General features: G+C 54.4%; 1 protein-coding gene across 1 annotated transcript in view; it reads right to left on the reverse strand.

Annotated features, from left to right (window-relative positions):
• Positions 1 to 11,974, reverse strand: part of Trappc12 (trafficking protein particle complex 12) — a 64,667-nt gene continuing 52,693 nt past the window's right edge. Inside the window, exons 9-12 of the mRNA XM_004648063.3 lie at positions 2,031 to 2,129; positions 1,060 to 1,160; positions 687 to 774; positions 1 to 303 (exon numbers count right to left, since the gene is read on the reverse strand). Coding sequence (XP_004648120.1) covers positions 61 to 303; positions 687 to 774; positions 1,060 to 1,160; positions 2,031 to 2,129 — 531 coding nt within the window. The 3' untranslated portion in view covers positions 1 to 60. The remainder of the gene's footprint in view (positions 304 to 686; positions 775 to 1,059; positions 1,161 to 2,030; positions 2,130 to 11,974) is intronic.

Raw genomic sequence — 11,974 nt, forward strand, 5'->3', positions numbered from 1 at the left:
TCCTAGACACCAAGAGAATGGGCTTTATTGGTCCTGCAAGGGTGTGGTCCTGGCGGGCAGCTAGGCCAGCTTGAGGCATTGCGTGTTGAAGCTGTCACCCTCCTTGCTGGCCACAGCCTCAAGCAGGCTCTGTTTCTTCTGCATGCTTCGCGAGGACTCCAGCTCGTACATGGTAGTGAGGTTGAAGAGTGCGCTCTCGTGCAGGCAGCGCTTCGGGTCCTGCCGCACCATGGCCTCCAGCTGCCGCAGCGAGTCCTTGAGTTTGCCCAGGTATAGCAGGCACACGGCAGCGTTGTTGTTGGCCTGTGGGAGAGGCAGCCGCTCGGGGTGTGCACCTGCCCATCCCAGGGTGCACTGGGCCAGCTTAGTATCTTTTTTTGTTTGTTTGTTTTTGAAGTTATGTAGTTCAGAATGGCCTTGAACTCATGGCTACCCTCCTGCCTCAGCCTCCTATGTTCTGGGATGATGGGTAGGTGCCACGATGCTGTTTGGCTTAGATTTCTTTTTCTTTCTTTTTTTGGAACCAGGAACTGAACTCAGGACCTTGCACTTACCAGGCAGGTTCATGTGCCAATGAGCTATATCCCTGGCATGGCTTAGATTTTTGGAGTACACATTTCTAGTGTCTGCAAAGTGCTCAAAAGGCTGAAGGTCCCTTGGGGATCGTTTGTGGCTGGGCCTCTTACCACTGCATTGGTGGGGTCCAACCTCAGGATCTCTGTGAAGAACCGATGGGCTTCTGCAAAGTTGTTCTGGCCAAGGTGCAGGAAGGCCCTGGAACACAGGAGACAGCAGGCAGTGAGCCGGGCAGCCAGGCACCTCCCTCTACACCCTTCCTGGCTGCGGTGTCCGGGGCGGGGTCACCGTAATGAGCGGACCCAGTGCCCAGTGAGGCGTCTCTACTTCTGTGCTGGACATGAGTCTGTGTGGGCAGACACAGAGCAGGGCTTTAACACTGAGGTTCTAGGGAACCCATGTGCTTTGGGGGTGCATTCCACTCCTGGGGATAGCCAGCCTACCGGGTATTGGACAGACCTGAGTCCACTGTTAAGTACATACCTGTTCATCAGAACCATGATTTTACCCTGCAGCCCATCCAGTTTCTGTGTGACTTTCTCAACCTCATGGAAATACTTCTCAGCTGTTTTTATGTCTCCGATCTGCTCGGACAGAACAATCCAGTCAGGTTAGCGGACAGAAGGAAAGGGATATTAAATATACTCCCCAGCTCCACTCCTATGGGCAGGCCAGGCAGGGGAGCTACAGTGGTTGTTTGTGATCATTCTGTGAAGAGGACAGGAACCACTGAAGGTTGGAGGATGTCACCTTCTCCTCAGAACTCCAGCACATTGTAGGCATACCTGCTCTAAGGATCTTACGGCTAGGAATCTGTCCTCTGAGATGAATCCTGGCACAGACTTAAGTAAAAATTTAGCACCAGGCATGGTGACACCTGCCTGTCACCCCAGTACTTAGGAGGCTGGGGCAGATGGCCTTCCTTTTCTTATTTTGAGACAAGGTCTTACTATACAATTCAGAAAATTTACTACGTAGCCTATGCTGACCCTTAGCTCACAACAGTTCTCCTGCCTCAGCCTCCTGAGTGCTGGAATGACAGGCGTGTGCCACCAGACCTGGTGCCCCCCTTCTTTCTGAGTAATTAAACCCAGGGTGATTGCCCAAAGCTACATCCCTGGCTCTTTTTATTTACTTATTCTGGAGATAGGCTTTTGCTAAGCTGCCTAGGCTGGGCTCCAACTCGCCCTCCTTCTGCCTCAGCCTCCCCAAGTACTGGGATCACAGTCAAGCTCCACCACGGTTAACTTAGTCAAGGCTTTTCTAACTGTACAGGGCCTATTTCTAAAGTGCTGTACTTGGGCGCATCTCTAGTTCTCGGCTGAGTCCCTGGCTTCCTGGTGCTCAAGCCAGGGGAAGCTCACAGCAGCAGCCCACAGTTTGGGAAGTGAAGTGTGTGTCCCATGGTCCTGTGCTCCTGAAGTCCCCTGCCCACAGCCCAGCCAGCTGTGTACCTGGAGGAGGATGCGGCCAATGCCACTCAGCAGCTGAGGCTCCTGCTCGGGATAGTACTGGATAACAGCACGGTAGGCGTCCACAGCCAACACATATTCCTGCATGACACGGGCATAGCGAACTGTCGCAGGCATGCAAGCTGCAGGGACACTTGCCTTTTGAGTTAGCAGGACAGTAGGGCTGGGCAAGGCTTACGTCTGTTGACCATGGGAACACTGGGGCTCAGAACTCAGCACTGGGGGGCCACAGAGGGTGGGGACACCTGTGTGGCATCTTCCCGCTGTCAGAAGCCTAAGTGGGGAGGTGACAGACATGGCAGGCTGGGGGTGGGGGTTTTCTGGGTGAGTGTACCTCACAGTGCATCATGCGGATGCAGGGAGCTGGGATGGATGAGTGGATTTCTCATCATTATAAAAGCCAAACGGATACTGACTTCGCTGTAGGAAATGCTGTCCAAATAGTTAAATGGCTCCCGTTTTAAGCTCTTTTTAGCCATGTACCTAATTAAAGAACCCCATGGTTGCAATACTGTGAGGGCTCAAGAGAGGGCAGCAGCATGCACGTGCTTGGACCGGCTTTCCTCAGGCATTTTTCACTCCTGTCACTGCAAATGCAGCACCAGCCACAGTACAATACAACTCGGCTCTGTTCTGAGCCGCAACAATAGGGAGAGACCTTAAGATCGGCGCCTGGGGTTATCCCTGCTGCCCGCAGCACAACCATGAAGAGCACTGTGTTCTGTAATTGCCCACTGCCCACAGGCAGCTCCCCTCCCGAGGACTGAGGACTTCGGCCCATGATTCACAAGACTCCTCAGGAGCTCTGTCATTTGTCTTTCATCTGCCTGTTCTGGCAACCGGAAGTCAGTGAGCTGGGGTGGGGGGCTGGGGGTAGTTGCTGCCTCCGCAGCGCCCTGGGGCAACATATAGGGTGCTCTGGAGGCTGGAAGGTGGTGCAAGCCGCAGTGCCAGGTGCCCAGGCCTGAGGACCAGAGGAGGAGGGGGAGCGAATGGCCCTCTGAGCTGCAGCCTGTCCTCTTTGGAGACAGCCTCGAGTACAGGGGGAAGAACAACTGCCTTTTCCTTTATCCAGCATGCTGCAAGGCCAGGCGAGGGGGCAGATGAATGTCAGGCCTGGGGATTTCTGAGGCTTTGACTCCCTCCTCTGGCACTACCTCAAGGTCATACAGTGAGCAGGCCCGGAGATTGGCCTGGGGCAACTGCTGCTCAGCTCTGCACCCCCCTTTGAAAGGCCCAAAGGGAGCCTGCTCCCACGGCAGCTCAGCAGTGACCTTGGGCAGCTCAGAATGACCTTGGGCAGCTCAGGAGCTGCAAGCAGGAGGGAGGAACTGTGCTCCGTGAAGCAGCCTGAAGGTGCAGCTGCACTGCTGTGGGATTCCAGCAGGGCCATCAATGCCGCTGCTGGTGCCCATGCCAGTGCCTAGGAGGGGCATACAGAAAAGAGGGGCCTGAGCCCTGGCTCCAGGGCTGTGGATAAAATCACACAGGGGTGGAGGGAGTCCCACCCTCCTGAGCCAGGGAACAAAGGCACCCTTCTGGAGGGGGCATGGACGGTTCCAAAGAAATAGCACACTCGCTTGCATGTGGGACATGGTGCTGTGACCCCTGCTTGCGTTTTGAACACCAAGCAGCTGTAGGGTCACTGGGCTCTGCCAGGCTTGGCCGGCCCCAGCTTCCAGGGCTACTGCGTTGGCACCCACACCTACCTTCATGAGGAGCAAGCAGTTGGCCGTGGAGTACAGCACGCGGCCCAGGCGCGTCCGCCACAGCTGCACCGAGGCTGCAGGGAGAGGGTGGGTGTGTGTAAGTGGGCATCCCCCTGCTCTGCCAGGCCAACTCAGGACGAGAATCTGCAGGAGGACCCTGGAAGGACTGAGGGTGGCAGGGGGGGCCCTCAGGGATTGAGCCTCAGTCAGAGGCCTGGTACTGACCTGGACTCTAGGGTGTGCAAAGTAGGGGCAAAGTGGGGTACAGCACCCCAGGACCTCCTGAGCCCCTTGCCTGGCCCCAGCATGGGCCAAGTGGTTCTCCACCGGAGAGGCCCCTGGAGTCAGAGGCTCCTGCAGTCAAAACGTCTGGTTCTAGTGACCCTGGCCCGGCTCCCACATCCCTCAATTCGGTGATATACCCAATATTCCCTAAAGACCAAAGTGCTTTTCAACCCAGGCTTCTCTGGGGCCACTGAGCAGGCAGCTGAGCCCTCTGCTCCCTCCAGGGGTGCCTGCTGACCCCAAGCCTTTGAGGCTCGCTACTTCCATTGCTCCCTGGGGTCTGGTAGAGCCCCCAGGCAAAGGCAGCTGACTGCAACTGAGTGCATCAGGATGTGTCTGGGTTGGAGACGCAGCTGGCGTCAGGATTTATGCTTTGTTAAAAATGAGGCTGTGGACCAGAGGGGTGGAGGTATTACCTGACCCCAGCGACTCTTTGTCCTGGGTGTGTCCACTCCTTTTTTTTTTTTTTGGAGGAAGCAGAGATTGAACTCAGGCTTGAGTTCAATCAACTTGCGCTTGCCAGGGAATCGCTTATTCCACTGAGCCATCTCCCTGGCCTGTCCACTCCTTTAAGAGGGACCCAAGCATAAGCCAGGTAGGTTACATTGCCTGCCATCCCAGCTGGGAGGCTGAGGCAGGAGGATTGCCACAAGTTTGAGGCCAACCTGAGCTCTACAGTGCGTTCAAGGCAAAACCAGCATGAAATTCACAGTGAGACCCTGTGTCACAGCCAAAAATGAAAAAACAGAGGGACCCGATCCAGACTTGGGCCAAGTCAAGAGGTAGTGGGAAGGGGCAGCTCCACTATTAGCTCAGCTCCGTGTCTTTGGGATGCTCTTCAAGGAGGGGGTGGGAACACAGAGCCTCCTAGGTTCCAGCAGTTCACACTGTACCAGATACACAGATACACACAGTGCACACCCAAACACCCTCCCAACCTCACACACCTCCAGACCAGGGGGTCGCATGGGCTCCTGAAGGCCCCAGGGTGAGGACCTGGCAGCCCCATCCTGCATGCTCTCCTCCTACCCAGTGTCCTGCTGACTTGGAGTCTCATCTGTCCCAGTGCATATCCTGGTCTTAGGATTTACCAGGCAGGACTGGCGCTGGGAGAAGGAGCTGCCAGACACAGGTCTGGGGAAGATGCCCAAAGGGCGAATAGGCAACCCTGGAGGTTGGAGGTTGACAGCCTGCCCCTTGCTGCTATTGGAGAACTTCATCTCTGAGGGCCTATGTAGGTGGTATTTGGAGGCAAGGCCTCTGGGAGCAGTAAAGTCCTGAGATTGCCGCATGGTGGCATTAATAGCTTTATAGGAGAGGGAGAAGAACACCTGTGACACCTGCCAGGTCAGGAGGCAGCAAGAGGGCTCACCAGATCCCCGCTGCACACAAACCTTCGTTCTTCACAAATTCCCTGTCTTAAACAGTGGAAGAAACGGGTGTGTGTGCACCCTTCTCAGCACAGCCCACTGCCCTGCAGCCTGTGGTCCCATCTCCTGCCACCCCATGGCCCTGTGCCCAACCGGGTCTTCCCTCGCAGAGTTCCCCCAAACCTGCCCCCATGGCCACTGGGAAAGGGACTCTGGCTTCCCGAAGTGTGGCCACCGGCAGGTCCCCCAGGGAGAGGAGCTGTAAGCCACCTTAGGAGTTGGCAGTGCTCTGCAGGGTGAGGAGCCAGAGGCCGAGAGCAGGGACCCCCACCACCCGCCACCAGCTCACCTTGCCTGCTCTCCAGGGTGATGCTGCTCAGGCCCCCGTCTTCGGCTAGGCCCTGTTCCAGGTTCGCCAGGATCTGTGGCCACCGGACACAATGATGTCAGTGAGAAACATGCTCGTGCCCAGACTTTTCCCTAACACTTCATAGGGACAGCAGGCTTCTCTGGATGGAGAACAGGCTGCCAGAGAACGTCTGCGCCTGGGTGGACACATCGTCCACACTGTGAGGACTTCAACCTGAAGTCACAGTGCAAGGACAGGCCCTGCTTTTCAGCGGAGGGAGAGGTGAACTTGGGCTTACAATACTCATAATGTATTCCCAAGAGCCAGGTGTAGTGATACACACCTGTAATCGCAGCAGCTGGGAGGCTGAGGCAGAAGGTTAACTTCAGGTGGAAGCCCAGCCTGGGCTACATAGTGAGTTCAAGGCCAGCCTGAACTACACAGTGAGACCCTATCTCAGAACACCAAAAGAAAAATAAGAATGCCCTAAGCCCCCAGACATTGCGCATGGGAAACATGTGGATTTGAGAAAAGCACCAAGCACGCTGCACATAACAGCGATCGCTAACTTCTGTGGAAACACCAGTCCCCTTCCGGCAGGGCACCATAAGGCCCCATGGCCTTTCTTAATGTCCCCAGAGGAGGGGATGCATCTGTCACTTTACCTAGCATTTTTTTGGGGGGGTTAATGACTCCTGGTTGTTTTCTGTTTTTGGTTTTCCCTGCAAAGCCACTGTAATATGAGTAAGTTTTCCTTTTGGAGGGGAAGGATGAGGTGAAAAGGTCTCAAGAGGAAAGATTATTTGCTAGGGAGAAAAATGGAGACATGACTAGTTCTACCCCTGGGCCACAGCCTGGTCACCTGCAGGCGACACTCCAGACACCATCAAATGGTACGGGAACTCAGCTGCAAGGCACACACAGGCTCAACACTGTGACCATGGGGAGCCCAGCTGCCTTAAACCAGGCTGAGGGACAGCAGCTGCTCTGCCATCGACAAGGCATCATGCGAGCAGAGAGGGCCAGGGTACCAGTCTCGGAGTCGTCATGAGATTCCTTCAGTCAAGGGAGCCCAGAAAGAACAAAGAGATGGGACAAGGGGACAGTAGTGGACAAGAATGGGGAACAGGCTCATGAGGTCAGTGATCTTAGGCAAAAGGAAAACACAAGGGACTTCAGAGTGAACCCAGCGCAGTGGGCGCCCTTCTGAGGCCAGGGATGAAATCCGGAGCGAAGACAGTTGCAGAGTGGGAGAGAGAATCTGCGTGGACAAGCTCAGGAGGTTTGCGGACTTTAGTGGAGTCCTTTGGGGGCTCCCCAGTAGGGGGTCTTAGAATAAGTGGGCCAGGAAGCACTCTATCTTGCTTGGAAGCAGACTGGGGAAGTCAGGGGTTGGGAACAGGCAGAGTTGCGGGTGGAAGAGGGGGCTGGAGGGACAGGCTATACCCCAATACAAGCAGGTGCCAATACCATCCGCGGCTGGGGAAGGAGACCCATCAGTCAAAATAAAAGCCTGCTGGTGTTCTGTCCAAGGAGAAAATGAGATGCCTGGGATGAATACGCCAGCTGGCTGACTCCATATATAACCAGTACCACTTGCTCCCAACAGTACTGAAAGGGCCCTTCCTATTTAAAGGACCCAAGTCCTCCTTCTGCTCGCTATGCAGCTATCCGGGCAGGGAAGCAGGCTTCCTAACCAGAGAATACACACTTCTGGCCCAGGCCCCTTCTACAGGAGGCCAAGAGGAAGGGGCCCTCACCGCTGGGCCCCTGGGGACTGGATCATTGTGGCTGGAATAGGGCCGGTGTTATTCAGGATCTAGGAGTCAGGCCCCGGGGCCTCACTGGGCTCTGTCCAGTCCACTAGGAAGAGGAGGTCATGGCAGCCCTCGGCCCTCGGCCTGCTCCCTGGGAGGCAGGCACTTCCTGTCACTGGGGCTCCAGGCCATGTCAAAGGCTGGCGCAGGCCCAGGCTGCACAGCAGCTTAGGGCCGAAGATGAACTCCAGGCTGCTCTGTGCACAGCCACACTGGCTGGGAAATGTGACCTTGTGTTTTAAAAAACTCTCATTGTGGGAGCTCCTGAAGGCCACTGCATGGGCTGCTTGGCACCATCCCAGCTACACATTTTCCTCTGCTCCTGGACCTGTGTGACAAGAGGCAGGGCAAGTGCATGGTCCCAGTGCAGACGCCCAGGGCGGAGGGAGGCTGAGGCTGTGTATGATGAAGCCTTCTGCCTGCATTTCCTCCAGTGTCACCTGTGGTGACAACTCATCTGCTGAAGGAGTGTGGGGGCATGGCGTAAGTGGTGCTGGGCTTGGGCCTTGGCATCAATGTCACGAGTGAGGGCTGTGACACCGAGTAGGTCAATGCTGCTGCTGCGGCTGCAGATAGGTGGCTGTGGCTGCGTGTGTGCGTAGGTGCGTGTGTAGTGCACGTGTAGCCAAGCGCAGGCTCACACGGGCTACTTTATATGAAGCAAACAGCCTTGCTTTTACTCTACCCAGAGTCTAAGGAACAAGGGTTTCAGGAATGGACCCTGGCTGTACCAATAACCACCCTCCCACCCCGAGTGCCTCCAACATCAACAGCAGCAGCAATGCCCTGGCTACCAAGTTGGATGTCTCAGGCCTGAGAGAGGAAGTGCCAGGGCTGCTGGGGAGGGCAGTGGGCAGCGTGGCTGTGTAGGGCAGGGCGCCGACGCAGCATCACTCACCTGGCTACAGACTGTCTTCACTCCGTGCAGTCTGTCCAGTGACTCCTGAGGGTTGCCCAGGTACTGCTGCAGCTCTGCATGCAGGATGCGCATGGAGAAGGGCACCATGGAGCCTGGAAGCGGATCACAGCTGCATCAGTTGTCCGTGGTTCCCCACACAGGTAATGAAATGCTGTGTGATACACCAAAGTCAACTGGATTTCTAAATACCAGCAATTAACAAATCAGGAGCAGGGTACCACTCACATTAGCACCAAAACAAAACACCTAGGTATGAATCCAAAAGACAGAATGAAGAGAACAAAGTCTTCCAGTGAAAGAAATCAAACCTGGGTGGTCACACACACATTCCATGTTCATGGATGGAAGACTCAAGGGTGTAAGAGGTCGCTTTGTCAGGACTTAGAGTCCAGATTCAGTGCAGTCCTAGCAAGGGGATGGCTGTGGATATCGACACGCTGATTTTAAAGTTCATAAGAGGAGGCAAAGAATCAAGAGCCAGGCTGCCTCCTGTGACCCCAAACCACCTGCACTCAGCCCTTGCTGCAAGAGAGGGTACACGAAGAGGGCATCCGGAGCAGCAGCTCAGAGGAGGGCGCTGGGACCAAGGTCCAGCAAACTGCTTCAAGGGGGTGTAGCATAGCTGCTGGGACTCGGCAGGACCCCGAGGGCACAACGCTGCCGCTCTCTCACATGAAGACACAGCTTGGTGATTTCACACCATTCATTGTATGTCTTGTTATGAATCCTCTGACTGGGTAAAAATTGTGCCCAATATTTAAATGAAATATATTAAAGCTCATTCATAAAAGTTATTTATTTGTTTGTGTTGCTGTAACCTCCTTTTTAAAGCACATTTTAACGACTTGCTTTGCTTATATATTGCAAGCCAAAATGAAATGAATAAATCAAATTCTTAACGTTTATGCTTGTTGCTCCACAGAATGCAAAGAAAAATTAGAAAATACGCAGCACATTATTGTGGATGGGTGTTCGCACACTTCAGCAAAAACATATGTATGATTTGTGTCCATTTGCTAATTTGAATTAGCTGCTTAATGATGTGTTGGTGCCATCTTCTCTCCATCCGTCCCCTGTGCGGTTTCATTTTGGCCCTTGTTTTCTCCGCATCCCAGGAGTGAATGGCCCGAGGAAGGATGGCGGCCAGCACTGTGCCTGGATGCAGAGGCAGGACGGCTGCCCTTCAGGGCAGGTTGGAGCCACTCCCCCCCGCAGCCCTCCTCCCGAGGGTGAGAAGACCCCGTGTGGGAGCCTGCGGGATTCATAGAAAGGCAAGTTTCCACCAAAAATGCTGATCCCATGGTCTAAGAGAAAAGCGGAAGATGTTGTTTAGGAACTCAACACAGGGTAAAGTAGCGGATATAGCAGATGCGCCAGCCACCGTTTCACACCTCTGACATGTGACGTCACTTCCTCTTCATACCAACGCAGTGGGAGAGCAGATCAGATCCCTGTTTTGCTCATGAGGGTGCTGGTCACAGAGCCGTAGCTAACTTGCCCAAAGTAGCACAGCGACTCAGCAGGTGCCAAGATATGGCCAGGAAAAGTCTGAACAAAGGGCTTAGCTCCCAGGACAGGAGAATCACGCAATGAAGGATTTCTCCCTGACAGGAACACAGCAGGGTGCAGACCACCCCAGGTCCTCTCCAGCCTACTGGATTGCTCTGCAGTCTGCCTTAGCTCCCTCCAGCCCCATGTCCTGTCCCTGTCCCAGAACCAGCCTGATGGTTGTGACTGTGACCCCCTTGTGGACCACAACCAATTTTAAAAATCTGAATGGAAAAGAGCAGGAAATACTGTCACGCTCCCAATGTGGGGCACAAGGGGACGTGTGCAACCTCCATCCCCACCACCTGCCCGCTCTGCTGCGGTCCTCAGAGGTCCTCCACAGATGGCTCCTCCTCAGGGACCCAAAGACCCACAGGTCACAGTGTCTAAAACAGAGATTTCATTTTCTAGATTGGGATGAAAGAAGTGAGGCTCTCTTTGACATCCGTCAAAGCACAGGGGAACAAACCACAGAGACCCCAACATCACACTTCCGTGCCTTACCCCTGCGCCCCGGGTACACGTGCGGGTAGTACTCATAGTACAGGTCTGGCTGGTCCAGATTCCCGAAGGGCTCGAATTCCATCTCGGCATTCTGGAAGAGACCCAGTTTCACAAGCAGCGCCAGTCTTACAAACCAAAGCTGAAACACAAAGCAAGATAGAGATAGCAGGTTATGGCCCGGCATCTGGTGACAACTCCCTTTTCTATATTCATATGTTCTCAGGCCTTATTTTTGCTGCTCAGTGTGGAGTTGTTTTTGGTCATGTGCATAAAGACACTGTGGATGGGGAGAGGGCATGGCTGTGTGCGTTGTGCAAGGGATGACACTGAAGGATGGCGGTCTCCAGGCCACCTGTTAAGCTGGGGCTGTGGCACAGGGGGAAGTGCCAGCACATGTAGCCATGACACCACAAGCATGGGCACTCCCAGCTGCTGCGATGTGGACACCCTCAGCAAAGTGGTGTGATTCAAGTGAATGAGGGACAGCTGGAGACCTTCAGAACTGAAAGGTACCTTAGAAAGGCCCTCAACTGATCTGACTTCACTGATGAAAATGTGAAGTTCATCATGTCCATCAACGAAGGAAGAGATAAAGGAAGTATGGCACACCTGGTGGAGTACTAGCTGCACACAGAAAGGAACCCTGTCATTTTTTTTTTTTTTTAACACTTTTTCTTTTCTTTTTTTTAAATTTTTTTTTATTTATTTGTGTGTGTGTGTCCAGCTCAGCCCACCAGGGGGCGGGACTGGCTGGCATGTGGTGCTGGGGGATTGAACCGTGTTCCCTGTGCTTTGCTGAGCTTGTTCCAAGTAGGTGCTTTAGACCACTGAGCCATCTCACCAGCCCCAGCCCTGTCATTTTTGACAACAAGCATGAACGCAGAGGATGTTACGCTACATACTCCAGGCGCAGAGACAAATCCTGCTTGATCGCACTTTGCAGGGGAAGATAAACGTGCAGCCATAGCCTTTAATGAACTTAAAGAGCAGATGGAGCTGCACCGCCAGGCAGTCTCTGTGGTACCCACCAGGAGGGAACCTCCTTGCCACCCTCTGGCCACACTTGTCTGCAGGAGGAAGGAAGAGTTGGTGACAAGCACGCTGAGGCCTGGCTACAGGGCTGCACTGAGGTCACAGTGCAGGGCACTGGGAGACTCCAGTTCAGGCAGGCAGAAGGAACACACCAATGACCAGGAAAGGAATAGCCCGAACAATCTCACATGGACATTCAATTCAGGACACGAAAACCTCCAATTTGTTCTCAGATTGTCCTGACACTTGAGGCTGTGCTCCCCAAATTATACTAAGCCATGTAAAGCTCCAGCAACCCTGGGCATGAGTCCTGACCTGCAGTGAGTCCGTCGTGTGGCTGGTGGGCAGCCCGCTCTTGCCGTAGCCCTGGCCGTGGGCTGTGAGGAGGCGTCC

The sequence above is a fragment of the Octodon degus genome, unplaced genomic scaffold (assembly GCF_000260255.1).
Source record: "Octodon degus isolate 3935 unplaced genomic scaffold, OctDeg1.0 scaffold00351, whole genome shotgun sequence".
Taxonomy (NCBI): domain Eukaryota; kingdom Metazoa; phylum Chordata; class Mammalia; order Rodentia; family Octodontidae; genus Octodon; species Octodon degus.